Here is a 26,961-nt window from a genome sequence, read left to right on the forward strand (position 1 = left end):
CAGGGCATGTGCAAAGGGATACTGGGAAAGGTCGGACTGTGGAAATGCTTTGCTGTGATTTGAGCAATAGCATTGCTGGAAGCTTCAGCTATTAGACAAAGCAACAAAACCTCCAAAATCTATGGGAAAATGGAGTGATGATGACCGGGGACTGGAGCCTGCATTTAGTGACAGAATGACTGCAGTGTGGGAGGTGACATCCCTGCTGTGGTGCCAGTGGAGATGTGCAGGGATTGTGCTCAGGGTAGCTGGGTCTCTGCTGCCCATCTGCAACTCTGCAGGGTGTTGCAGTTTCTTTTTGCGTGATGCCTGTTGTAGGCAAGGTCATCGCTGGAGGCCAGTGGTGCTGCTTTGGGTTGTCACTGTGGGGCTGGGACCCACCAGTTCACATCACTTGGGCTGAAGGGGCATTTGATCTGGTACCATGGCGACAGAAAGCACTTGAACTCATTGCTTTACTCTTTAAGCACTGTTTAGGCCCCAGGAGACAAGTTTTAAAGCACTCCAGCTCCACAAAGTTTTGCTGCCCTTAAACCAGGGAGGATAAATGCCATAGCTGAAAAGCCAGCCCACTGGGCGCTGTGCCTGTCGAGCCTAGGTTATTTAAGCAGAGTCTACGGCTTCTCTGACAAGGCACCAGTTGCAAGATTACATGAGCTGTGCTTGTCAGTTCAGCTCTTTAGACAAAAATAGAGGTAAGGCATTAAAAAAAAATGCGGAACATTTTTGTGTGTATGTGTTAAACCTCAACTGTTAATTCTGATGAAGGATCAGGCTGTGAGCAGATATCGGATCCCTGGTGAGAATCAAATTCTGGAGCCCAGAATTTTGCTGCAAAGTTTATACAGTGGGGATTCCTCTAATTACTTTCAGTGGAAATTTACCTGACAGAGCTTTCCCAGGTAACGCAAGGCATATGCGGGAGAGCCGCTCAGCCGTTGACAGAGCCTTTGATTTTGTGCCAGGTTGCAAATTAAGTCTTTTGCCAAGGTACCCGAACACTTGCTCGTCAATTGCTTATCGCTTATTCATATCGCGCATCGAGCTCAGCGTGTTTCATCTGCTTGGGAAGGCAGTGCATGTTGACAAAAGTGGTGTCCAAAGTTGCTGCATTTTCTTTCCTCCCCCTGTTTGGTCAAGTAAACAAGACTATTCTCTCTGGAAAGCCACCCTGAAAATCTGTGGAAGTTGGAAATCTCTAACGAGCAAAGGAAAAACGCTGGTGTGTGTCAGTGACATGTGGTGCACGGAGCTGTTTTGACACACGGGTGAGCTCTGCCCTACATCACTGCTGCATGAGGTGTCTCTACCTGAATCCTTCTGGACTGACTTGGCAGAGCCCTGGAAATGGTGGAGCGGCCAGCATTGACTTACCGGTTTGGATTGTGACTATCAAATGTTCAGATGGAGGTAGCTGAAGCCTCACCCTGGGCTGGCCCAGGCAAGGCTGTGGGGATGCTGTATTTTGGCAGCAACATCCTTTCCAGTGTTTGGTTGACACCAGGAGGGGTGCCATTCTGCCTGAGCCAGCATGATACTAGTGATGAGTGACACAGGGACAGGGGACATCCCGTGAACATGGCAGGCAGGAGTATTTATCTATGTCCATGCCGGGTGCCTGAGGTCCAGTTCCTAGGGCATGTAGTCCCACATCTACAAGTAAATGAAGTCTTGGTGCACAGTCCCAGCTGTGGCAAAACCTGAGCCCAGGAATCATGTCACTGCAGGCAGAGCAAGGCAGGGGCCGTTTGCCTTGGGGGGTGACTGAGGAAGAGGAGGGCACTTGCTGAGGTGAGTAAGGAGTTAATTTCTGTTTGAATTTTGTGTAAAAAAAACCCAAACAAACAAAAACCAAAAAACCAAAATACACTAATTCAGCAACTTTCCCTAATGAACTGCCCATCAGGACACGACTGGCTCCCTGCGACCTGTTTGGAGGGCCCAGGAGACCACCCACCAGGTCGGTCCTCCAGAGCGAGACGTGGAGCGGGAGCGATCACCCAGTGTAGGAGAGCCTGTAAATCACGCGGTTAGCTTAATAGCGTGGGCCATTATTCTAAAGCAGTGGTGCTGAAAGCTAAATCCAAATGAAAATATAGTCAATTTGTCTATACTTTACTGACTGAACGACTATGTAATGTCATGCAGCCCTTGCAATGCAGGGAGGCAGCAGAGGCAATTAGCGGGGAGGGCAAAGCTCCTTTTTCTTGTCTTATGCTTCCACCACAAGCTCTAGCATGGTGCCAGGACGCAGTCTTACAGGGACTGAATGGTAAGTCCAGTTTAAGAGCCAGTAGTGACATCCATGCCCAGTTTCTGCAGCTCTCTGTCAGAGGTCAGGATGGAAATAGAAAAATCCTCCTTATTGATTTTTATGGGTCTAGAGGAAGAAAATTCTCCTCTTCCTGCTGCCCCCTGCTTTGGGTTATAACCATCTCAGTAGATGGGTGCTCTGCCCACAGCAGGCCAGCCTGAAGGGCATCATGCCAGATGACAGGGTGACTGAGTGACAAGAAGGATGAGTGGCTCGAGGGCATGTCACACCCCTGCACCTTGCAGCAGCCTCAGGTGATGTGGGAAAATAGTCCTAAGTGGGGCTGTGGTCAGGGCCATGGAGTCTCTGAATACTGTTGCCCAGAGTCTGAAGTTGTTCCCAGGTCACAGGCATCTTCTGTAATGCCCAGAGCAGGACAACGTCACTGATGGCTGGTAGGAAACAATATGTAGATGGGAGCCTGTTAACAAGCTTTCTGTAAAGTGATATTTTTTTGTGGTTGCTTTTTATATTGCTTCTCGTGCAGTAGGGTGAGGGCGTTACATGGGTTAAAGACAGTGTTTTGGTGAACTGCCTACAGTGGTCAGTGCTAACGGCTGGCCTGCCCAGGCCATTGAGTCTTAAAGTCATAAAGTAGTTATCTACCACCATGGAACAGCCCAGGAAAGGCTTCATGAGGACAGAAACACAAGAACGAGCTCCCTCACCTCTTCGGAGCATTGCTCTCTATTGTCACCCTTGTAAAGGAGGGATCGATGGTGACTCCTGGAGTCCCTGGGTTTGGGTGAAGGGGGAGTTCATCGGTTTGTCTTTTAAGACTCTTCCACCATCACCTATGGAGATCCCAGCTTTCCAGAGATAGTTAAAGCACCATTTGGAGGCTACCAAGTGTCTTTATGAATCACCAGCTTTCTCTGGGTTGTTACTGCTTTGAACTGGGCTATAGATGTTCAAGAGGACTTACTTGTCCATGGAGGAAACAAAGCACTGAAACTGAGTAATGAACTTCCTGATTAAAGATCTAACCTGGGCTGTACCTGTTAGATCTGCAGCTGGGGAAAGGCAAACCTTCCAGGTTAATGTAATGAGAAAGGAGGACTACAGAAAATTTGCAGAGGCTGTGCAAAACAAGCGGTCCCTCCTCCCCTGGCTGCTGCTCCTGGGAAGGAAGGGAAGAGGAGAGGAAGGAGGAAGGCAGAGGGAACAAGAAAAGACTCAGAGGGTTGAGAGCTGTGGCTGGGGGAGGAACCCAACCCAGTCATGGATGAAACAAAAGGGAAAGCATGAAGGAAAACACAGGCTGAAAAATGAATAGTGATGGAAAGGTCTGGGGTGAGCGAAGCTCTAAAGAGGAGGCTTGCCCCAGTATCTCGTGTGACTTACACAATCTGTTTAACAGCAATCGGTCATGTTCTTTCCCTGACACTAGCTGCAGCAGCAGCTCTGTGCTGACAGGCAGTGGGGATAAATGATTACTGACATATGCTAATCGGACAGTCTTAGACAGGACGTAAGAGGAATACATCAAGGTGGTGCAAAACACATTTCTTGGTCGAAACTCTCCAACTTGTACAAGTGAATTAGCTTCAGGAAGTCACAAGGCTGCTTTGTTGTTTTAAACTGTGGTTAAAAATCAACAGTATGGAAAAAAAAACCCAAAACCAACAAAAAAAACAACCCAACCCCAAAACCATCAGAACAAGGGCCAGGGTGGAGGGCTGAGAGGCTCTTTGCAGTGGTATCTATCAATGCCAGATATGATTTTGGCCATGTAAACTCCCTGCAGGGTTTCAGTGCTTTCAGACTTTCTGGTGTCTCCTTTCCATTCTGCTTGCCCAGCTCTTTTCCCTTCCTTCCTAAAATGCCCCCTAGCTCTTCACTTGAAGTTTCCCTGTAATTTACACCACAAACAAAGCTAACAGAATTCAAACAAGTACCCCAGAGCATAGCAGGATGAGCAGATGAATTCAGGGAGCTGTTTAGATCCCATTGCTTTAACAAGAAATCTTCACCTTGGCTCTTATTTGGATCAATTAAAGGAAGTGTCACGCACATCTGTAACCTGGCTAGACCCTTTTCTCAGTCTCAGGGTGAATATTGTCAGTCAGATAGTTTAGAGCGGTATCAGGAGCGCAGACTTTCTGGAAAGTTCTAATCCTGGGGTGAAAATGCTTTTTGAAACATCTGGTGTGGTTTGAATTAGTTATGGCGAGAACTGATCAAATGGTAGGCTACCAACCTGCTTGTGTAGGGCAGCTGCAGGAACACCAGCAGAGAACAAAGGTCACCCCAGTACAATGGGACATAAAAAGGTGCTTCTTATCTTATGAAGCTCATGACAGTGCATAAAAGTTAGAAAATAAGTCATTAAGCCCTTATCTGGGCAACTGCTGCCTCTCTTCCAGGGCTTATGGCTGCAAAAAGCATCCCACTCTGAAGTCCAGAAGGGGCTGATGTTTGACCACATCCCATGAGGGACCATTTTAAGGTCTGGATTTTGGGGAGCCTTGTGTCTGCCTTCATTGTGTGTTATCAGGGCATGTGGGCAAGGATTGAAGGTGTCCCTGACTTCAGTCAAGTGCTCCATACCTTCTCAAATTGGGGCAGGTGCCAGAAGGACTCTTTCTTTGCAGGCAGCGGGTGTTTTCGCAGAAATGTGGTGCGAGTTTCACGTACTTTGTTTTTCTGTAACCAAAAGTAAACAAGAAGGGGCTGAAACAGCTGCACGGCTATATATATCGGGTTGGTGTCATACACCGTAACGACACTGGGATGAACATGATCAAAATCACTTTGGACTAATGATCACAAGTGCTTGATCTGGGTAGTTTCTCATGTCTGTGCAGCTAATATGGTATCTAAAACACACTGATGAGAAAAACATGAGCAGCTGCCAGCTCTCAGGGTGTCTGCTTTATACGACATCCCAGGGAGATGACCGCTGCCTGCAGGAAGCCCTGTGCTCTGAGCTAGAGCAATGGCTCATCTCTAGCTGGGAAAGTCACTTCCACCACCCCCACCATGGTGGGGGAGTTTCCTGGCTGTCTAGTATGTGTTGCTTTCCTGATTAATTGCAGCTTGCAGTGCTTGATAGCCCCAGCACAAGCCCGTGCAAGTACCGGGTGAATGTTTTGGCCACTGCATGAAACCCTGGGGAATCTGTCTGCTCTGTGGTCTAGAGTGCAGGTTTGTGTTGCTTAACTCAGTAATTGGTGGCTGCAGGCTTTGGGACCTTGATGGAGGGAAGTTAGTGATTAAAAACATCAGTCATTAATAGATAAGGTAGGGATGCACTTTCCAACATCCTAGGCTTGTGTATTCATAAAGTAGCTGCTAATTAAGAACACCGTATTCTTGCACTTCAACTATAAAGTATAGTTTGTGATGGCAGTAAGCCCATTGAAATTGGTCATTACCATATTAGCTCGACTCTTCTTTGAGCCATTAACTAATAAAACAGTCATTGGCTGCTTTTAAATGTTATTACGATATTGGTGTGTTTAACAGCTCAGTGTTGCACTCTAACAACTGCTGTGGGTGCTGGCATCAACCACACCATGCCAGGATGGGGGCTAGTGCTGGTCCTTTGGACATTTGTTGGCTGTTCTTTGTTTTGTCCACTGTCACCGGTAACATAAGCAGAGCTGCTGCTGTCCAAAGGACAGTCTGCAGAGCTCCTGGCATGGGATGACATAAATACCAAAGATAACTTGAAACTTATTCTTTGTTACAGCAGGGTGTTTTACTATTGTGGCGATGTAAAAAGAACCAGAGCCTCCATTTTAATTGATACCAGGACTTTACCTGGGCAGCCTGTGACTTAAAGGCATATTGATGCAGACAGACGCTTGATGATGGCTAGAAAGGTGTGTCTGCAGGACGGGCACCTAAGCCTTTGGTCAAAGCACTGCTGCCCTGGAGAGCTTGCTCAGCTCCTGTGTATATCTTCAGATACAAAATACTTTAAAAAAAATCTGAACACCCTTTTGTCTCTAGAGCACTTTCATGTATGCGTGTTGTGATTTGCTTATCTGGTGTTAGCTCCCACAGCATCGCCACACAGGACAGGGTCTGGTCGAAGCCAGGCCTATCTTGGGTGGGAAGCAGCTCATCTTTGTCAGGCTTCACCAGCCTTCTGGTAGTCAGGGAGGATGTTTTCCCCGCTGAGAGCCTTCCCCATGGCTGGAAGAAGCCCATCCATCATGGGGCAGGACAGTGGGCAGTCATGCCTGGTAGCAGTGCTGTGCACAGCAAGGGAAAGCGCTGCTGGAGTATTATCACCTTTTTCTCTTGAACTCGCTGGGCTGCTGTCAGGGCTCTCTGCTGCTCCATCCACAGCTCCTTGTATCTGTGTTGGAGGAGGTCAAAAAAGGGAGTGGAAGGCCTGGAAAACATTGAAAAGACAACAATATAATCTCCAGGACTAATAGCTCTAACTCCCCATGCTGATTGGTATTTCTGCTCCTGGAAAGTGTGACTGATGAGAACATGAATAAACCTTCACCCTGGCAAAGGCTTTCTCTTCCTCAAGAAAGACTCAAACGTACATTTTCACTTCATGCACCACAGTCTGCACACACTTGTGATAGCCTGTAGCAGGACTGGGCCAGGGCACTCCCCAGGATGGGCACAATTTCCATCTTTACACAGCCTTTCACTGTGCTCAAGCCCTGGCGTGCTGGAAGGACGTGTGGCACCACAGGCTGCAGCTCAGCCTCAGGCCCTGCTGTGGCTCCAGAAGAGCATCTCCCAGCTGATACCGTGGGTAAGGAGAGCACTGTGAGCGGGGCAGTGTCCAGAAGCAGAGCTGGGCTTTTGCATTGCCACCCTGGAGCTCAGAGGGGCAGCTCTGCCCGGGTCACCTCCAGACTGGCTCAGCCGTGGCAGCTGCCTGGGAAGAACCACTGGGTGACAAGGGTTTGGCTAAAATAACTGCTTTTGCTACCAAAATATCGCTACTGTGGTATCCCAAAACCCACAAACACATGTCATGATGGATCGGGCGAGAAGAGTAAGAGCTGTTCAAAGCAATTTGAGTAGAGCTAAACACAGACTCAATGCAGATGGTCAGGTGTCTGCAGCAGAAGGGGGAGCTGAAATGCTGAGCCCTGGTCTAGTGCCTCAGCTACACAGATCGGGCACGTTTGCCCCTTGGAACAGGGTACTGCGGAGCACCCCGGCCAGGAGGAGACAGCAGCAGAGGGGAGCCGTGGATGACCATGGTCCTAGAAAAATAGTGAAAATAAAAGGCAGTTGCCTCTTGATCAGTGTCCCATTCAGCTCCTCTGAGCTGGCGTTAACCTGAGCTTGGGGCAGAGCTGCAGCCTGAAATCGTTGAGCCTTGCTCCTTGCACGTGAGGATACTTTAACTTCATCAGCCACCATGGGAGGCAGAACTGGCAGTGGCAGCAGCAGGGTTCTGGCTTTGAGGACAGCACATCAGTTATTGCTGTGGTCCCGCTGCTATTCTTTCCCCCAGAAGCAAGCACCTGAAGGTGATGGAGGACCTCAACCTCAAGTTTTATTGGTCCTTGTCCTTGCACACCTTGCTGGGGACTTCTCCCATCTCAGCAGCAACTGATGACTGGAGCCATTACCCCTAGCCCTGCTCCCACCTGTAGCCCACTGTGCCTTCAGCTGCAGCTCCCACAGCAGAAAGGCAGTGCTTTCCCTGCCTGTCCAGAGCAACTGCAAGACACTGGGGACTTGGGCTAACTGCTGGGCTGCTTCTGGGCCGCCAGCTCCACCAGAAGTTTGTTTTCTGCAGAGAGCCTATGTGCCACGAAGTGAGCCGGTGCTTTGTGGCTTTTGGCAAGAGCAAGTCCAAAATTGGTAGCAGCCAGCTTTTAGCAGTCTGGAGGATCTTTGACGATCACGCAGGGCACCAGCAGCGTGTATGCAAATAGTAACTCTTCTGTTTCTTGTTCCTTCACCCCTGTGGTGACTTTTATTACTTAATTATTGCACACCACATGCTTCAAAACAGTCTAATCTATGGTCGTGTTTTCTAATGATACTAGATGTGCAATCCAGCAATACACATCCCAAGGGGGTATTCATATCAGAGGAGACATCCTTCTGCAGGCCTCCTTTTTCATAGATCACATGCTGCAGGGCTTTTCAAGGCTTTGCTTACAAATCAGCTGCGCTGCTCCAGACCATTATCTGGAGACACCCGGCGCCAAAGGCAACACCGACATTTGCCCTTTGTCCCCTCTTCTCTCTCCTCATTCTCCTCCAGTTTGGCATGTCATGCTGATCAGAGCTGGGCAAGATATTTACAAAGGATAAAAGATGTGGCACACCTGTGGTCAAGTGTCCCATTATCCAGGTGGGTCTCCAGTCTCATTGCATGGTGCAGATTTTGGTGTTCCTTGAACAAGCACATGATGAGCCTTGCACATGGGCTTGTTTCCTTGGCCTGGCCCTTTGCTCTCCAAGGCAGGTGCTTTCCTGGTGTGCAGGAATAGCAGGGAGGGAGACACAAAACCACCGAGCCTTTGTGTGTGGGGTTTGACCATTGATTTTTGTGGTAGCTGAATGTGTTTTCACATTTCTATGGAGGTGACTTTTACCATCTCCAGTGGACCAGCCAGTTGGTGACTGATTAAGTCCACAGCTGGCTTGTAAGTAAATGCTTGAAAGGACACATTTGGGTTGATGCTCTTCAGAGTTCCTTCCCTGCCGTGTGATTAATCGCATTTAAGTCCTGATCCAGCAAAGTATAGAATCATGCCTGGAATGATACATGCATGAACTGCCTCTTTGAAATTGGTGGGAATGACTCATGTGCTTAGTTATACATGTAAGCTCTGGTGGGGCTGTAGGACGTGAGGCTTCATCTGGCTCTTCCTGCCTCCTTTGAGAGAAATACTGAGAAAGTGGGGAAAAGCAGGAGATATCGGGTAACAGACTTCCTTTACTAAGGCTACCCAAGAAATTGCAGCAAGGTGGCTTTTTCTTTGTAGGTCAAACACTGATCTCATTGGAGTGGATGGGGAATTTTGGCCTCCGACGTTGGTGCCGCTTGGCAGTGTGACAGTATTTCTCATTTGCAGCTGGCCTTTGGGAAAATGTCCTCTTGCCTTAGTGCTACTTAAGGATAGGAGTTGAACGGCTTGTGTGTTCTGTTTCCTTTTGTCACCCTGCCCAAACGCCGCTCCTCTGAACTGGGAGGATTTTGCTGTTATCTGTGGATGCTGTGGAGAGAGCGGGGGAAGTGTCCACTGAAAAGGCTTGTTGTGGATGAAAAGCTATCTCATCCAGAATAACTCAGATCTCCTTGTTTTGGCACAAGCACCCTGCCACATAAAGGAAAGGGAAAGAAGTTCTGATAGGGTGTAACAAATTATTTATAATTGTGGAAAAAAATAATCAGCTGCTTCCTTTTATAGTCAAATAGTTGGAACCCTTTCTAATGTTGACAATTCCTAAATATTTTACAATTTATCTGTGCACATTTTCAAAACTATTATCCCTGAAACAGTTCCTATCTCTTTAATAGTCTCTCTCACTAATTTACTTTCAAGAGTCAGGGTACAGACCTATTTTCAACTGAAATGACAAGCGCCTGCTAACTCGGTTATACAATGTGGTATGCTAGTCTGCCAGAAATCTCCTGGAGAAGAAGCTGCAGCCTCCTAATAGGCTGTTTTACTGTGAAAACAATGTTAAAAAGTATAATAAAGTATTAACAACATTAAAATAAAACAGTGTAGGCCTTAAATGAGCTACAAACTAGTTAAATCTATTCTACTCAGTATGAGCCTTCAGTGCTTTGCAGCTGATACCTCAGAGCTGGGATTTATCTGAAATGAAGGCACCAGGGACATGCAAGAGAAATGGTAATTATAATTTGCAAACATTAGGCTGACACTTTTTTGTGTATGTGTGTATAAATTCTGACAGCTGTGATTTGTGCCATGCCAAATAGTGTTCCACCAAGCTGGGAAGGGCTCACTTTCTGGCAGGCCATCCTCAGAGCAGCAGCTCATTAAAACTTTGGAGAAAGAGAAGTTGCCGAAAACAGGAAGACGTCAGAACCATCTGAGGGGTTTTTGGTACACGCTTGTTGAAAGGTGTTTGAGAAGAGAGCCTTGGGTCTGACAAACTGGAATTTTAGTACGCCTCTCCGTTCACAGTGGGGCAAAATAATTGGTCATCAGTGACTACTAATTTGGTTTAGTAGCCAGAGGCATTTTTTTTCTTCCCAGAAAATCAATGACAGTGCCGAGGTCTGTTCAACGTGATTCAGCTCAAGACGGGTCCTCATTTAGCTCTTGATGCTTCTTCCACTGGAGACAGCTATTTTGTTAAAATGAAATTAAAATCTATCTGTAATACTCAGCTCAGGGAGCGGCACCCGTCAATGCCATGCTGCTCTTGAGGTTTCAAGGTTGTCAGTCTCCCCTCAAACTTATTTTCAAAGGTTTATATATCAACAGAAAAAAAGCTACTTGGCGAGAGTGGATACAAAGGACTTTGCTCAGGAAGGGGATTTATACCAGCTTAAAAGGTACAATCAATCTGATTGCTAAGTTGTGTTGTAAAAGGGTAAAAACTTGACTTGTGATTGCCTTTTTCTTGTATAATTCAAAAGCGTAGGGACTTGTAAATATCTTAGCGCCAACTTCAGCCCTTGGATTTTCCAGGTAGCTCTCCAACTCATGCAGACAGCTCCTGCAGCACTCTTCCCGCTGCTGGTTAGGACAGCTCTGGCAGGGAGCGGAGCCACGGAGCAGAGGACATGTGGCAGGGAGCGGAGCAAGGGAGCAGAGGACATATGCACAGGCATCGACACTCTGGCAGCCGCGCAGCTGTTTGGGCTGCGCTGAGAGCACTGCTCTGATTTCAATGGCAGCTTAGTGGCAGCAGGATCTGGCCCTGCATGGGTGCTTATGCAACAGATAAATCACATAATTGAGGTTTTTTTACAGTTGTGATAGTAAAACTGTGTGGCAACACCACTGCCTATCCTGAAACCTTAACCCTTTCTTGAAAGGTTAATGAGGTTTCAAGGGGGTTTTAGTCTTTGCTGGTGTCCTTCCATCTAAGGTGCTGTGCTTTTGCTGCACAGCCAGGGTCTGTCCTTGGGGTCTGCAGTCCAGGGGAGGCAGCCACAGGGGGTACCACCACTGTATTCCTTTCTTGAGTACTTTGTGATGGGGACGATTTGTCCTGTGGTGATACTGTTCATGTAGAGATCTTCCCCTGGCGTGTGGCTGGGTCAGCTGAACCAGTTCCCACCAGCTCAGGTTGTTTTCTTACTGGGGACCAGTTTGGTCTCTAGCATCTCTGGAGCACGGGGCACCTTGGTGCAGCTAGCACAGATTATCTTCAGCAAATAAAGGACAAGCTGAAGTCTGTATCTTCTTGGGGCCTTGGGGTACCACCAATGCAGGCAGCAGTAAGGCATTAGCGCTCAGGTACCCCTGCCCTGGAAGAGGGCTGATAGCACAGGAAAATTCTAATTACGGTTCCCTTGTACTGCTATATTGCCTCCCTTCCTCCCTGGTTACTGATGGGCTGGAGCTAGCAATCTATCTACCATTAATTTGTCTCTGTGTAGCCCAGCAGGAACCTGGGGTATGATTACAGCTCTGGCCCTTGTGTGAGAGCCAGCACGGCCCCGGCATCCCCCTGCAAACTGCCTGGCTCTGCCTCGCCTTAATTGTTCCCCTTTGGCTGGTGGACCTGTCTCTTCTAACAAGGGCAGCGAGGAGGGCCGAGGTAATTGAAGCACTTAGCCACACTCCCAAGCATTGCCTCCTGCAGCTAATTAGGAAAGAGGGCCGCTGGGCTCTTCGTTATTTCTTTTAATTGTTTGTGGGTTTTGCATAACAGTGAATGGCAGAGGAGGGATGTGCAGTTAGTGGTGAATTCTTGACTTTGAAATTTGTATAAGAGGTCACTTACAATTTGTTAACACTTTCACAAGAGTGAATTCAATTAGCGGCTCCGGCAGTCCCTGCACACGCGTGTGGGTGTGTTTGTAAGGAGAGGGAGAGATGGAAAAACAAGCAGGGCATGAATATAAAGGCTCTTCGTTTTCCTAAGAAGCTTGTGGACTATACAATAAAGTTATAGGCCCCTTACAGCTTTATGGTCCTCTAAATAGGTCCTGGCAATAAACCCATGGAGAGGCCTGAAAGATCATTTTTAAATGATCTCCACTTGTCCTCACTTTCCATTAACCACTGAAGAAAATAACAAGAGAAAAATTGGTAGAAAACACTCAGGGACCAATTTTTTTTGCAGTCTTTGGGCTGGCAAAACTCTCAGTTGAAATAGTGGGTCTTTCACCTGTGTGGCAGCTGCAGGATCCGTGCCGTCAAAGCCCTGATTACTCTGAATTTCTGAAGCTTCTTTACAATCCTTATAATTTGGATGAGGAAATAACAATATAAATTATTTCACTGTGGGCATCCAATGAGGCAGTGGCTTCTTCTAAGTGTCAGAGGATCTGTTATTTTGCTCAGAGGGCTCGTATGTATAGAACAGTAAAAAGAATAAAATCCATTGTAAACATGCACTTTAAAAGATTTATCAGATGCTCATAGCTGTACTTAGGAGTACACATGGTTACAAGAGCACCAATTTGCTTTACTATTCCCTCCCAGGCCAGGAGTGAAATGTATACGTGTAGTGGTCCTAAATGCGCACGTGGAAACACATGTCTTGGAGTGAAGATACTAAGCCAGCTCTTACCTGTTAAATAACTGGCTTTGCAAGCTGGAATTTGTACATTAGCATCGATTTTTGAGTTGGAGGTACCCTTCGGCTAACTTAATTGAAGATTATTTAGATTTGTCTTCAACACATTTGTATCCTGATTGGAAATCTGCTGTTACCCTCTGAGCAACTCAGGTGGGACGTGACTTATGGGGATGAGTTATTCTGCCTGGAGGTCTCAGTCCATGGCTGAGAGTGAACAGTGCTCAGTCTGCAGCCGGCAGCAAATGCAAAACATCCTGAGGAGTATTAAAAAAAAAAAAAAAAGGGGGGAGAAAAAAAAGCCAAGAAATCTCCCCCAACACTGAGCAAAACAAATCAAAGAGCAAGGTCTTCCCCTTGACCTCCATTCCATGCTTGAATCTCCCTGGCTGGGTGGGAACATTACTTTGTTTGAAAGGAAAAGACGCCAATGAGGGCTGAAAAGCTTTGCTTTCACAAAAAGGATTCTGTGGTTATTTCCCCCTGACCCAGGTTTTCATTGCACAGACTGCAAGAGCAGAAGTTTGCAAGGGAAAAATTCCACTTGTGGCGAGAAGTAGTTTTAGATGCTAAAAGTTTTGGAAGAAATTTTTCAGCCAGCTGCAATCAATGGAGATAAACCCATGGACAACAGCCAGTCTGTGTGGGAGAGTAAATTACTTCCCTATTCAGTGTAATGCAATTAATAATAAGGGATCTAAATCTCTGTTCTTTAGATCTTTTTTTTTTTTTTTTCCCAGCTCTGTGGCTGATATGCAGGACCTGAACCTTATGCCAAGCCATGACTTGGCTGTTTATTTTCCCTTAAGCCAGGAGCCTGAAGTAGTCAGAAACTGTTAACAACTGCGGTAAATAACTACACTGAAGGAGAACCAGTGTCTTCATGGTGCATTCAGGATTTTTTTTTTTTTTTGAAGGGGATAACAGGTCTTTCTGCCCAGCTGGATGCGGCTGGGAGCTCTGCAGTAGCCAACGTACACACAGCGATGCAAGCACATACCCAGCCTGGAACGTCTCCAATAGAAGAAAATTATTCTTGAAATAGAAATTCTTATCTTAGCAATGTGAGAATGGTGGCAGAGATGCAAAGTGCCTTTCGCTGTGGAACTGGATAGGACATGCAATTATCCAAGCTGATGGGAGTCCTGTATTTTTTAACTTGGTTGCATTTTTCTGGTGCTTTCAGCCTGACAGTGATTCCAGTCACTGTTACATTTTTACAATTTGTTTTGTCACTGCTCGGATTTTTTTCTAAAACTGTTGTTTGCCCCAATCTTTTGGATTTTTCTGGCTTCACACACTCTGTGTTTTTCTGGCTTCCAGTGATCATGGATCAGATATGGCCTTGCTGTAATATCCATCTTTCTTGTATGTCCAGCTTTTCCTGGTGGGTTCTTCCCATGAACACCCTCTGTTCTTCAGTACTGTTTCTTTGATATATCTTTGCAGCTGGTCTGTAGCTAGATGAGCTTTTTTTCTTTTCCCCTCTAGGGCCATGTATTAATGGTCTGAAATGTTCTTTATTTTTGTCTCAAAAATAAGCCTATTGTTGTACTCTGTGTGCCAGGGATGCTGGAAATCTCAGCATCTCTTGGGCAGCTTTCTAAACGTTGTTCTGACTGTGGGCAAACATCACGGCCACTTTGGGTGGAAAGACCACTTGCAAAGCAGAAGCATGAGCACCGAAAACTCCCTTCTTGGGGAAGGTGAAAGAGAAGGGCAGAGCAATCCGTTAAGCCAGGAAGCTGCAGAGATAGCCAAGGTGACAGCTGAGCTGCTAAAGGCTGGTGAGACAATTGTCAACAGAGCCTTAGGACAGCTGCAAATGATACAAAGAAAAGAGGAGGTACTGAATATCTGATGCCCTTGGCCAATTTTTAACCGCTTGAAGAGAGATTGCCATGACCAAATGCTTTAGAGAGGTGAATTTGCTGCAGGAACATGACGAAAGCAGCTGCCAAAGGATTAAGACCAGTTTTAGAGAATGGGAGGTGGAATGGCAGGAGGAGATGAAGTTAGAAGGAAAATGGGATGTAAAATTCAGGAAAGGGATGGTTGAATTGAAGGCAGACGGTAGGGGGGGACCCGGCAGGAGACATGGGGATGACAGAGTGCCAGGGAAATCCTGCCAGCACACCCAAGGTCAGCCCAACCTACAGGCCAACTGCCAAGTGGATGGCAGCACATCGGAGGCAGGGTTATGGCCATGCAGGGTTTGAAGGAGGTACAGGTATAGAATGGCAGAGAATGGCATGTCTGTGCAGCCCTTGTGTCCAGGAATATGTTCTGGGACATAGTATGCAGAATTAGGAAACTTGTGTGACCAAGACAAAAATGAAAGCTTTTCTCTAAAAGCAGCCCTGGAAATACTGGCCAGTGTGTTCATGCTGAGGATGCACTCTGCACTGTTAGCTCCTGGGGAGAAAGCTGGTGCTTGGGATACCAGCTGTGTGCTGGTGTGTTCTAACTTCAAACTCCTTGTGTGACCTTGTGCAAAGCAACTTAAGCTAAAATCTAGCTGTAGAGAGCATCCATATCTTTGTGCTTGCTTCTGGTTCCAAACATGACCATTTAATGCCTGCTAACTTCAGTGCACAGTGAACTTCGATCAGACAAGGTGATTAGGAGGATAAATGCAGGTCTAGACATTTACTGGGGTTTCCAAATGCACCTTGAATAACAAGTTGTATCGACTTCAGTGAAGATCTTGGAGGTCTTCACAAACCCTCTGTTTTTGGATTTCCAGTATCATCAAAATCCAGCCTACTCAGTTCCCTGCATCCTCCCTCCTGTAAAACAAGGTCATTATGCAAAGAGTAGGGGGGTTGAATACACCTGCTAGTAGCACAGCGTGGTGGGGTTATTTTAAATGAAAGGACCTAGGACTTCAGTCCAGGAGGACAGCAACCCTTAATCTGCACACGTCTCGTGCACAAAGCATGTGGATGGAGATGGTCTTAGCTCCTGGAGGGGAGGTATGGCCAACAACGGGCATTTTCCTTGGAAGAAAGCCTGTAGACCTGTTTGTGGTGGGGATGAGGGCTGGGGCAGGTGAAGCTGAGCATGCATGCAAGGTAATGTGGTCGTTACCCCAGCGCCTGCGTTTGGTGGACACGTGCTTTCTTGCAAATTGTGGCTTGCACAAGGCAGCTCTTGTAGAGATCAGAAGCCGGAGCGTGAATCAGGGGAGCCTGACTGGAGGATGCCCCACAGGGGAGGCTGGGACCCTACCACATCCTCGTTACTGCTGACCTTGGCACGAGCGCTGCCTGCTGATGGATCAGCTATGGAGCTGGACAAGACCCTGGGGAACCACTGTATTATCTATTATCGTCCCATCAGTGCCTCCCCTGACCCCTCCCAGCTCTGAATGCCACAGGCATCAGGGAGGGAATAAATCTCTGTCTGATACTGAGAGAGAGAAGGGAGCGAGAGCAGGAAAAAGGAGAGATGAAAAATGTCCTTTTTATGACTCTCACAACAAAGCTGGCCACATGATTCGTAGCAAACATTTCTCTGGGAAAAGGGAGGGAGAGAACGGGGGGAATCAGCAAAAAAGCAGAGCTGCTTCTCTCTCCTGGAAGATGCCCATGGGGAATTAATAGAGGGGTATGGGTGACCTTTGAAGGTATATATCCCAGGAAAGGAAAGAGGCCTCCAAGCTTCAGAAAGCTCACTCCAGTGCCTGGCGCTGCCTTGTGAAATGCTCCATGCAGCACACGTCCACCATGAACGGAAAGCAGAGGTATAAGCGATTTGCCATGCTAGAGGGAGCAGCAGGGCCAGGGCATGATTAATAAGGCACTAATAGCAACCACAGCATTTGTGTTTGTTTCTGTTTGGGATGATCCAGGAGAGCTTGTACTTGTGAGCCTGGGGAAAACTCCTGACCTTGGTGTCTTTGGGAAAGAGAAGCCTTTAGCAGCACAGCCCAAGGCCTGAGAAAGGGCTGGAGATGTGCTGCTAGGGCTTGAGAAGCCCCCTGCACCTTACACACTGGCAGCTGTGAGCCCACAAACGCAGTCCTGTGACAGCTGCTGAGTTGTTTGGGCCTTCTAACCCCTGTGCTTCTGTTCCCAGGGAGGCAGCCCAGCCCTGAGGCGGCGTGCTAGCACCAGCTGCAACTCCAGCTGTGCAGAAGAGCTGCAACAGGGCTGTGGGTGCAGCCTGGGAGGGTTTGCATTGGCATTCTGGGGATTGTCCCAGAGCGTCACCATGATCAGGCAGGGTGGCTGCAGTCTCTACCAGCGTGATGGGACACCTTTGCTTTCTGGCCTTCTAGACGATTCTGTCTGTGCCTTCGGGTAGGGAATGTCGTGTAGGCTCTGCTCTTGTTGCAAAGCTTCCTGCACCTGAGATGTTTATTAAAAATGAACATTTCTTAAATGCGAGCAAGTGCTTGGAGTCATGGAAAAAGACTGCATGCCACAGTTTCCTTCTGCCCCCAGCCAAGCACGTATCTCAGTTGTGAGCGCCCTCCCAGTCAGCAGCGCAAAGAATGTGGTCGTATGGGGCTTAGAGTCCGAAAGCAGAAGCAACTTAAATCCATTGACAACCAAGTAATTTTTAACAGGGCAGGTCTTGTACCTGGTCAGCTGTGACTAGGGACAGGCTTGGGCTGGAGAGTGCTCACCAAAGCCGATATCTTTAACTTCCCAGTCATGGAAAAGTGTGTTAAATTCCCACTTTTACTGAAATGGCTGTAAACAACTTCTTGGTAATCCCAGTAATTTGATTTTGTCTATAACGTGCTTTTAAAGTAAAGGGATAAATACAATCAGTCTGCGTAAAAGGTAGCTATTAAGGAGCAGGGAAGTTGTACAATAATAACTTTAAATTAAAAGCTCTTTCCCACTATTTCTGCTGTTGCGGGGTCTGCAGATTTTCCTTAAAACTTTTGAAACGTGCCTAGACTTCTTACAGGCAGCCATTTAACCTCCGTTTATGAAGAAATAAAGCAAAATTGATGTTGATTTTTGTCTACATTGGGGGATACTTTTGCAACATAAAAGCCCTTTTGCCTGCAATTTGCAGAGCAGCCCTGTCACATCGGTGAGGGCTGATACTGATAAAGATAAAGCTTTATAGCTGGGGCATTTGCGGCTAACAGCAAGCTAATGCTACATTTTCATTTTGATGCAATTAATGTTAATGTCTGCTACGAAAATTGTCATTAAATACCATTTTAAAATCCATTCAATTTGCATATGCAAAGCCCATTTACTATCATGTAAAATACACGGTGCCGTTCATCATGTCTTTTCTCTAGAATTTGTAGCTGTTATTTTTCTGGTAGTGATTATTATCCAGCTCTTAAAATGAAACCTAATGTCTGGTCCAGACATGCACAGAGCAAGAAAACCCTCTGTGCTCCAGCAGCAGCAGGGCTGCTTCGGAGCCCCTTTCAGAGGCTTTGAGCACTTGTTTGGGCTGGACTCGCACAGGCTTTTCCAGACCACCGTACTTTCCAGCTTCCCTAGTGCTTCTGTGGAGGACAAGCTGTGGAAGGACCTAGAATTCAGTCTAAGGTGCCAGCGTTCTCCGCTGCAGACTCCCTGTTGCACAATTCCCCATGAGAAAGCGGCACAGCAGGCAGCTGGGAGCTGGTATGTGAGGGGAACTTTAAATGTGTCACTTCTAAATGCTGTACCTATTTGGACCTCAAGCAGGGCTCACGTACACACTGGATGCTTTGTAAAAACCTTTTGGAAGGCACTGCAATGCAAAAGCCCTAACTTGGTGTGAAGCCTTAAACATCCTGCTGTGTTGCAAGGGATGAATGGGTGGGCTTACGACCTTCTAGAGGGGTTGCAGAGGGAGCAGCAGGTACCAGCTTCCCTCCAACCCTTGGGAAGGAGCCCAAGAAAGCGGTGAAAAGCTGCTTTGCCTCCATCCTGCTGTATTACCAGCTTCTGTCCAAGGCAGGGCGGTGAACTAACAAGTGGGAGAGGGAGTGGGATAAAGAATTTGAACTGATCCTTAACTGCACCAGAGTATTTCAGCTAGTGCAAATGGGTAGCAATGCTGTTGCTCTGATTTTCTGACCCTGGGAAGCCATTATTCTGGCTTACAACTCCTCACATTCCTTTAAATTAAAGGATTGGCATTGAACGTATTTTTAAGAGGTTCCAAGACCTTAGGGCCACAGGTGACATGGGGATGTGTTGTGGCATGTAGATTAGATTTAGATAGCTGATTATCTGACGCACACACGGGTGCAATCAGATATGGAAGTGGTGCTGTGACTCAGCTGCAGCTCAGCCAGGTTCAGGACACTTCTGTTTTGGGCTGTTCTGTGCTAACAGAGATGTGGGGGAGATGGAGATGTGAGAGTAGGAACAGATAATATTCTGTGAAGGGCCCCGAGCCCTTCCCCCTTACCGTGCTGTGATGCCATAAGTGAAGTCTGCAGGTACTTCAGGAGGACATTTCTTGAAGCGACTGGGTTTGTCATCTTTGAGTCGAATGTCCTTGGCCTTGTAGTACAAATTAAATTCATGGGCTGTGGTGTAACCAGCCTTCAGAGCACCACGGTTCATGGTGATGAAGTCCCGGGGCATCTTCTGGAGTAAGGAAGTCCTGGGCTTTACTGTGTTCCAGTGGCCTATTGCTGGAGATGGAAGGAAACATGAGCAGCAAAAAGAAAAGTATCAGACATTTTGGGTAACTCCTACTTGGGAAGGCAGGCTGCAGTGTGTGCACCATGCACAAGGGCCCTGCATGGCTTGCATGCATTTTGCCATGGTTTCACTGTGGAGTGAACTTTGTAGCCTACCCCACTGCATTCCACAGGGGGACATCTCCCATCTGAATCGGATGTCTTCTCACCCTCCACCCTGGCTTGCTCAGCAAGTCTGATTTCACAGGGCAGTTGTCACAAAGTAGGAGCTCTAACAAACTTAAAGTGGTCACATGTATCACCCTTGGCAGGTGCAATACTCCTTGCTGTTTGGGCTCTGGGTGATCCTATAAAAGCTTCCGATATGATAGAGAAACTTTACTAGTCACGGAGCAATTTGGGTGATATTAATGAAAGCGGGTGAACGCCAGAGCTCTTCACCTCCAGCTTGATAAGAAGTATTGAAGAGCACTGGGAAGGAGAGTAGAGTTCCTACTAGCATTAGGACTTTGTTGCAGGTCTGTATTTTAGTGGCAGTGTCATACCTTCAGGGACTCCTCCATCTGTTCTGTGGGTGTGCATCCCATATGAAAAATCAAAGCCTGGCAGGGTGTAGCAGTTTCTCTGGGGCTTCCCCAATTCTGCCTGCAGAAGAGTGAAGTTAAAGGAGAAGCATAAAGACCTTTCCTGATAAGCTGAAGCCTCTGAAAATAAACATTTGTAACAGAACTTGGCTAGAAGTACCAGGAGTGGTGGTGGCCCCGCTTGCAGCGGTTTGAATCCTACTGCACAAGTGACTGCCGCGGTGCAAAAGGAGAACGCACAGCCATGAGGCTTCACCAGAGCTGAAGCCTAAGGGATGCCAAATTTCACCCAAGTTTGTACCTGAGTTATAAAGCCACCTAGCCTTGCTGGAAATAGGGATCCTTACTCAATACATATGGACTTCAAGTCTCCTTGTTTGGCTAATCTCTCCTTTGGCTGGTATGCCCAGCCGTGGTGTCTGCTGGGGGGACTCTGCAGCTAGTCTTAACTTTCCTTTGAGTTATTTCATTTCCAGTTTGTGCAACCTCTTAGACAGCTGAAGTAAACTTCCCCAAGCACAATCACATTGCTTCTCCTGCCTGGGAATAATCAAGACGCAAGGCATGTTGCAGGGGGAGGATAAGGGGATTGAAGAAGGGGGAGCAGAGCCTGGGGTTTATAGCACAAAAAAGAAGAGAACTTGAGCTCAATAACCTCATCTCTGTTTAGTTTTAAAATGAACTCTTCCCCAGCCCATGTGTGTCCCAGCCTGGTGGTGTCTGTGGGATTAACTGACCTCCCCTCACCCCTTTGTTTCTACCCTCCCATCTCCATGGTGAAGTCACTGCAGGATGTGTGTGTCTTGAAACCTTATTGCTGCTTGAAAGGGGGGCGGTGGAGGAGGGAAGGGGAGACAGCCTGGCAGCCTGGTCTGTGCACTCCTGCTGGGGGAAGCTGGAGCAGGGTCAGGCAAAGTGTGTCCCCAGGAGCCCTGAGGCATGGCGTGGGTGCTTTGGGACACGTGATTTTCCATGGGAAGGATGTTGGAGGAGATGGGGGTTTGTAGGTGTTGGCAGGTCTTGTTGGGAGAGTGAGAGTGCTGAAATCCTACTCTAGTGCTTCTCACAGGTGAATCATTGAACATTAACACTGAGGTGGCCATTATTACGTTCCAGAGTGAACGCTCTCTGGATCAGGAGATACTGAATCAAATGTAGAGCTTTCTGCTGGGATCGAGTGCAAAGAGTGAGACTGAAAATTGATCACCTCCACTATGGCAGGCTGAGGCTGTACAGCAATTAAGGGATGCAGCTTATTAAAGTTGCTTATATGGGAACATCATCCAAACCCAAATTTATGTTCAGCTTCCAGCCAGCACTGGGCAAACCCTGGCCAAGGCCTTGGAGCAGCCAGGGCTCTCCTGTACACTGCCAGCCTGGTGGCCCCTTTCCAATGTACTGCTGAAGGGTACTCACCAAGTGTGTATGATGCTGTTGAACAGCCTGAAGCTGTTTTGCTTCACCCTCAGCTCAGGCAAAACTCTCACTGAGCCATTATGCCTGGAGAGCCAAGGGTTAATAACCCCTGCTCAAAACAGGCACCTTTCCAGAGGGTTCTGTGTTGAGGTCTCTAGAATTTTCTCATTCCTCAAACTATTTTGCCTGGAGCCATTTTGTTTTTTTTTTTTTTTTCTGTGCAATCAGTTTGGAGTTTCTCAGTTCCCATCTCTACATACAGCTGCACAAAAACTTCAAAGCACAGAGTGACGGTGGCCCTGGGCTCCTCACCGGCATGTCTGGGGTGAGACCGTGCCCACTTGCTTGAGCAACTTGTCTGTGTTGTGACAGCAGGTCTGCTCCTCTGCAGATGCTGGCTGTCTGGGACCATTGGGCCTGCAAGCCCATACAGGGATGCTTCCATGGAAATCCAGGGTCTTGTTTCTCAGGTCTGGGAGGGAGGTGCTTCATCTTGGTCCTGTTAAATCCATGCACTTGTGAGGCTATAAAGCAGGTGTGGTAATCCCATGACTCTCAGGAGCACAAGTTCACCAGAAAATGAATTTTCTGGACTTGCTAAGATCCTTTGAGAGTCTTGAAAACCCCACCAGGCTCCTTCCCTGTGTGAAGCTACAGACCCTTTGTTGCAAACAGACCTTTTTGAAAGTAATTGACTGAGCTACCTAATACAACATTTGCAGAACATGGCTGCATTCCCCCAGCTGCCTCTTGTGAACCTCTAGCAGAGGAAAAGACTGTCCCTTGCAGATGTGTCCAGCACCAAGCACAATGGGAGTGAGTGGGCTTTTAGTGCTACTGCAACCGAAATATCACATGGCAGTGCTAAACCATATGTGCACGCTGTGTGTGAGTTAGGGAGCTCGCGCAAAGCGTATAAACCAGTGCCAGGGATGATAAAGTGGCTTTCATTGCTGATCTATTTCTCCTGTATTTACAGGCATTTGTACACTAGCTATTTTTAGACTAGTTGTTGCTGAAATACAAGGGAAATGGTGTAACATTCCCCAGATGCATGAGAAAAGGCTTTTTCCAGGGATCCTGTTCTGATACTGGATCAGCTAAGTGAGGTCAGAAATCTGCTGTGACGGCAAAGGTGTGGCGGATGGGAGGAAATTGCTGAGAAACTGCAGGGAAGGAGAGGTTTGTAATCTGTGGCAAAGCTGCTTCCAGACCGCTGAATGCAGAACTCTGTAGAGTGGAAGAAATTGCAGGATTTAAAGATTGCCTTTTGTAGAGCACCTGAAGTTAACATAGTTGGGTGTTTACTTCATCACAAAATGAATGCACACTGTTTCCTTTTATGATGGGATGGCATTTTACAGTCACTTTGCACTGAATAAATAAAGCTGAAGGTGCTGGGTAATTAATTAAAAAAAAAAAAAAATCTGGTCCAATATGTTGAACATGGAGAGAACCTGTGCCTGAAGAAAAATCAAAGGACTCAGAGGACTCTGGTTGCCTGCCAACATCTTTTACCCACGAAAGCAAAGAATGGGAAGGAGGTAGCAGGAATGAATCTTGCTCAGTGTAATCCAAGATTACGGCTTTTCTCATTCATAAATTAGCGAAATGCTGTTGCACCCTCATGGGCTAGTTTCATTTGTTTGTCCTGGTGCGCTGTAGGTGTGCTCTGTCACAAAGCGGTGGGGATAGTGAGTCAAAGCTGATGCAGAAGGTCCTTTTTTCTTCCCCAGCTCCAGCACTGTTCCCTGTGTTCAGGTTTAGCCTGTCACAAAGCTTCTTGGCTGGAATACAGATCTGTCTGACAGCTGTGCCCATCAGCAGACAACTTCATTAAACCTCATTAAGATGTCATTTCTCTGCCTTATTTCCCACCTCTTGGCTCTAATTAAAACAGTCTCTCTCTGCATCCCAGGCGGTCCTAATTTTCTCTGGGTACCTTCTGCAAGTTTTCTCCCTTTACGGCCTCAGTGAGGAAAATCCAGCGTCTTAAATACTGTTTATCCAGCCTGTTCGGAGAAGACAACTCTAGACTTGTTCCTGAAGCATTCCCAGAGCATCCTAGGGAGATCATCACCTCCTCCCAGGCCTGCAGGAGACATGTGTCAAGGCTTTGTTTGCTCTCTCAAACTGTCTCTAAGGACTCGGCTAATGCATTCTTTCCCTTTGGACACAATAATTTTCATGGTTGAACCAGGTGTGTCCAGTGTTTGGAGGGTGCCATGCTCAGACTGGCCGCAGTGATGGGGATGTTTGATCTGTGGGGATACCCTGGCTGGCTGAAAAACAAATGGTGTTGGGTGTATCAAGATCCCTCTGGCCTCTGCTGAGCAGCTTCTGATTTGTACAGCCCCAGATTTGAGCTCTGAATTTGTATTTGAGTGTGTAACAGTGCTGGAAAACCTTCACTGCGAAGGAAGAAGGAAGGCTTGGAAATGGGTCTGTCTGGAAGAGATGGGCACGTTGCAAAGGTGTAAGGAAGTAGAAAACCTTTAAGGATTCCAGGTTTTGTTGCAAGACTTTTTTTGTGTTTCATCCCCTGGTATTTATGACCCGTTGACACACGTTGTATCAATTTTCTAAAGACGACTGAGACTGCCAGAGGGGTAGGAGACGTGTCTGTGCAGGGAGGTACGGTGAAAGATGGAGGCAGGGATATTTAATTCCTGCATCTGAGGCAGCCCTTCACTGGGAGGGGATGCTGGGCAAATCCATGAATCCTCTCTGCTCCATCTCAGCCGGGGCTGCCCTGTCCCCTCCTCGATGGCTCTGCCCTGTGGATGCCTGCAAACCCCATGCCGGTGCATTTTCAGCCTGCCAGGCCCTGCTTCCTTCCCTACCTTCTGTTCCCCTTTTCATTACACCCCCTTGTACAGTAAAGCCTCCCGTCACGCTGCCATTACTATTATTATTGCAGATTTACTGCACTTGCAGAGTGAAGTGATTGCGGTGACAAGGCCCAGCATTTTTCCCTCCTTCCCCCCGCGACAGCTTGAAATCAAGCCCTTCATTTGCATTTACATGATCTTGCTGTGCAGCTTATGAGATTGGGAGATTTATTTGCTACTTAGCTTGATGTTTGATTACACTCTAAGAAGGCAGTGAGCTACAAAGTGCAGGGATACATCAGAACTGAGCTACTGAAAGCCTCTGGGGGACAGTAACTCAACATCAGGTTTAGGTAGATGAGAAAGGGAATGTTCAGTGTTTTGAGAAAGGCAAATTTGATGAGATTTTTTTTTTTTAAAGGTGGAGGGAAAAACTTACTTTCCCTCTCACAAAAAAATGATTGGGAAAACAAGAATGTTATGAAAACACACCTGAAAATCTGGATTTGTTAGTGCAGAAGAAATCCTAGCAGGGGCTGGTGGCTGCTGGGCTGCCTGCCACTAACTGCTTGTAACTTCCACTCCCAGGAAGATTATTAATAATAAATTGGCAGTTACCTTTGAAGATTTTCATAAACATTAAAGGTCAAAGTCATGGGAAGTTTTGCTTGATGAAGGACCACAAAATCTGTCACCGATTTAAGCTTCAAGATACGCCACTGAGCATTAATCCTGCTGTAATAGTGGGGAAACTGAGGCAGGGAATCAGTGTGCCCGTGCAGGACAGCAGAGGGGATGGAGGCTGGATTGGGGAGAGAAGCGGACCTATTCCCAGCACTGTGTGCAGTGTTCAGAGCAGGAGACCAAATTATTATAGTGTCCCACAGCGGTGTGAGAGTCCTCCAGAGAAAAGGGTGATGGCAGGGCAAAGTGCTGCCTTCAGAGTCAGGAACAGTAAAGTTTCAGGATCTTACTGTGAGTTTAACTCCCTTCATTTACAAATACTCCAGGTAGAGATGCTGCTAACCCAGAATATGTCTACACATGCAGTCTGTACTAACCCGTGCTCCTGACTGACATGCACTGGGAGCTTCTTAAATACAAACTTTTGAGTGTCAGGTCTAAACTGGAAAGATTTTTCCTTCTAGAAGCTGCATTTTGTGTGACGCCGGCAGCAGAGGGCTGTGAAGATGGGTGGGACGCTGGGTTTGATATGGCAGTGGGATAAGGCAGGTGGCACTTCCAGCCCAGGGTTCCACCTGCCCAGCCTGGGCACCAGCCTGCCCCTTCCCATCATCGCTGCCCCCAGCGGGGCTGTAGTGCCGACACCTGAGGGCCACGCATGAGGGTTGTTCCCCACCCCACCCCCCCCCCCGAAACCCACACCTAAGGAAAGACACCCGCTATCTGATACAGTAACTTCGCGTGTGAACTGTTTGTACTTAGCTCTTAGTCTTGAAAATTGCCATGAGATATGCTATTACAATTAATCATTAAAGACTTAAGAAAGAGTATACCCCATTACATAAAAGACTCCAGTGATGATCTTTATCCAACTTGTAAAATGGGAAGACTTGATGCGACTGAATAATTTTCCTCTCATCTGCACAAAATCATGAATGCAAGTCATACTTTGAGCCTGAAGTGAATACTGTGAGACCAGCCTATAATTACCAAAACAGAAAAAAAGAACAGCGTTTTCTAATGAATGACAAGCCACTAGGTGGAAATCTAATTTGGTCTAATTAAGCAGCCTTTGTGAGGATTTGTCTTTAGATGAAAAGAGGGAGCCAAAGAGATCTAAATGCAAATGAACTCTATCATTTTGGTTTTAAAGGGCCAGACAGATATGAAAGTATTTGCGTACACAATACTTTCATTTGTCTTCATGGGTGTATTCGCCTTCTAGTTTTCCATTGAAAAATCCTGTTTGCCCCAAAATTCTGCAACTCTGAATACCAGCCACTCCTTATTGAGTTGGCAGACAATGTGCTGTTAGAGGGACAATTTTAGTAGTAGGGTATGACAACTGTTAAAACTGCCTTTTTCCGTAACAGGACTGCTTCTTTCTGCTGTTGGAAAATGGTTTTGCAAAAAAAAAACCAAAACCAAAAGGAGGCTCTTTGCTAGGGACTTTGATCCCAAGCCTGCTGCTGTCGTTGTGTGGCACCATATAACTCTTAGGTCTTTAGGGGCACCTGCTGGACCCTGAGCCGCTCCTCAGTGCCTCTGTGTCAGTATGAATTACTTCAGCATTGATAAATCACCAACACCTTGCCCAGTTGTGCTATTTCTGCTGATTCTGCCGACAGCCTCAATGCTGGGAGCAGGCAGCCCAGGTACAACCCCAAAGGCTGAGACTCACGGAGGTGTTTGACTATAATTGAGATGGAAATATTGAAAACTACCTTCTCCTGCTCTATTAGATCTTCTCCTGACTTTAAGATAAATTTGTGTCTGTGTAAGGTTTCATGCCAGCAGTGAAGGTCAAGGAAGCGTATGTGTTTCTGTAGCAGATGTCAC

General features: G+C 47.1%; 1 protein-coding gene across 1 annotated transcript in view; it reads right to left on the reverse strand.

Moving 5' to 3' along the window:
- Positions 1-26,961, reverse strand: part of CFAP77 (cilia and flagella associated protein 77) — a 61,749-nt gene that overhangs the window by 4,752 nt on the left and 30,036 nt on the right. Inside the window, exons 2-5 of the mRNA XM_027778042.2 lie at positions 20,153-20,252; positions 19,370-19,598; positions 6,557-6,659; positions 4,865-4,960 (exon numbers count right to left, since the gene is read on the reverse strand). Of these exons, the coding sequence (XP_027633843.2) occupies positions 4,865-4,960; positions 6,557-6,659; positions 19,370-19,598; positions 20,153-20,252 (528 nt within the window). The remainder of the gene's footprint in view (positions 1-4,864; positions 4,961-6,556; positions 6,660-19,369; positions 19,599-20,152; positions 20,253-26,961) is intronic.

The sequence above is a fragment of the Falco peregrinus genome, chromosome 1, assembly GCF_023634155.1.
Source record: "Falco peregrinus isolate bFalPer1 chromosome 1, bFalPer1.pri, whole genome shotgun sequence".
Taxonomy (NCBI): domain Eukaryota; kingdom Metazoa; phylum Chordata; class Aves; order Falconiformes; family Falconidae; genus Falco; species Falco peregrinus.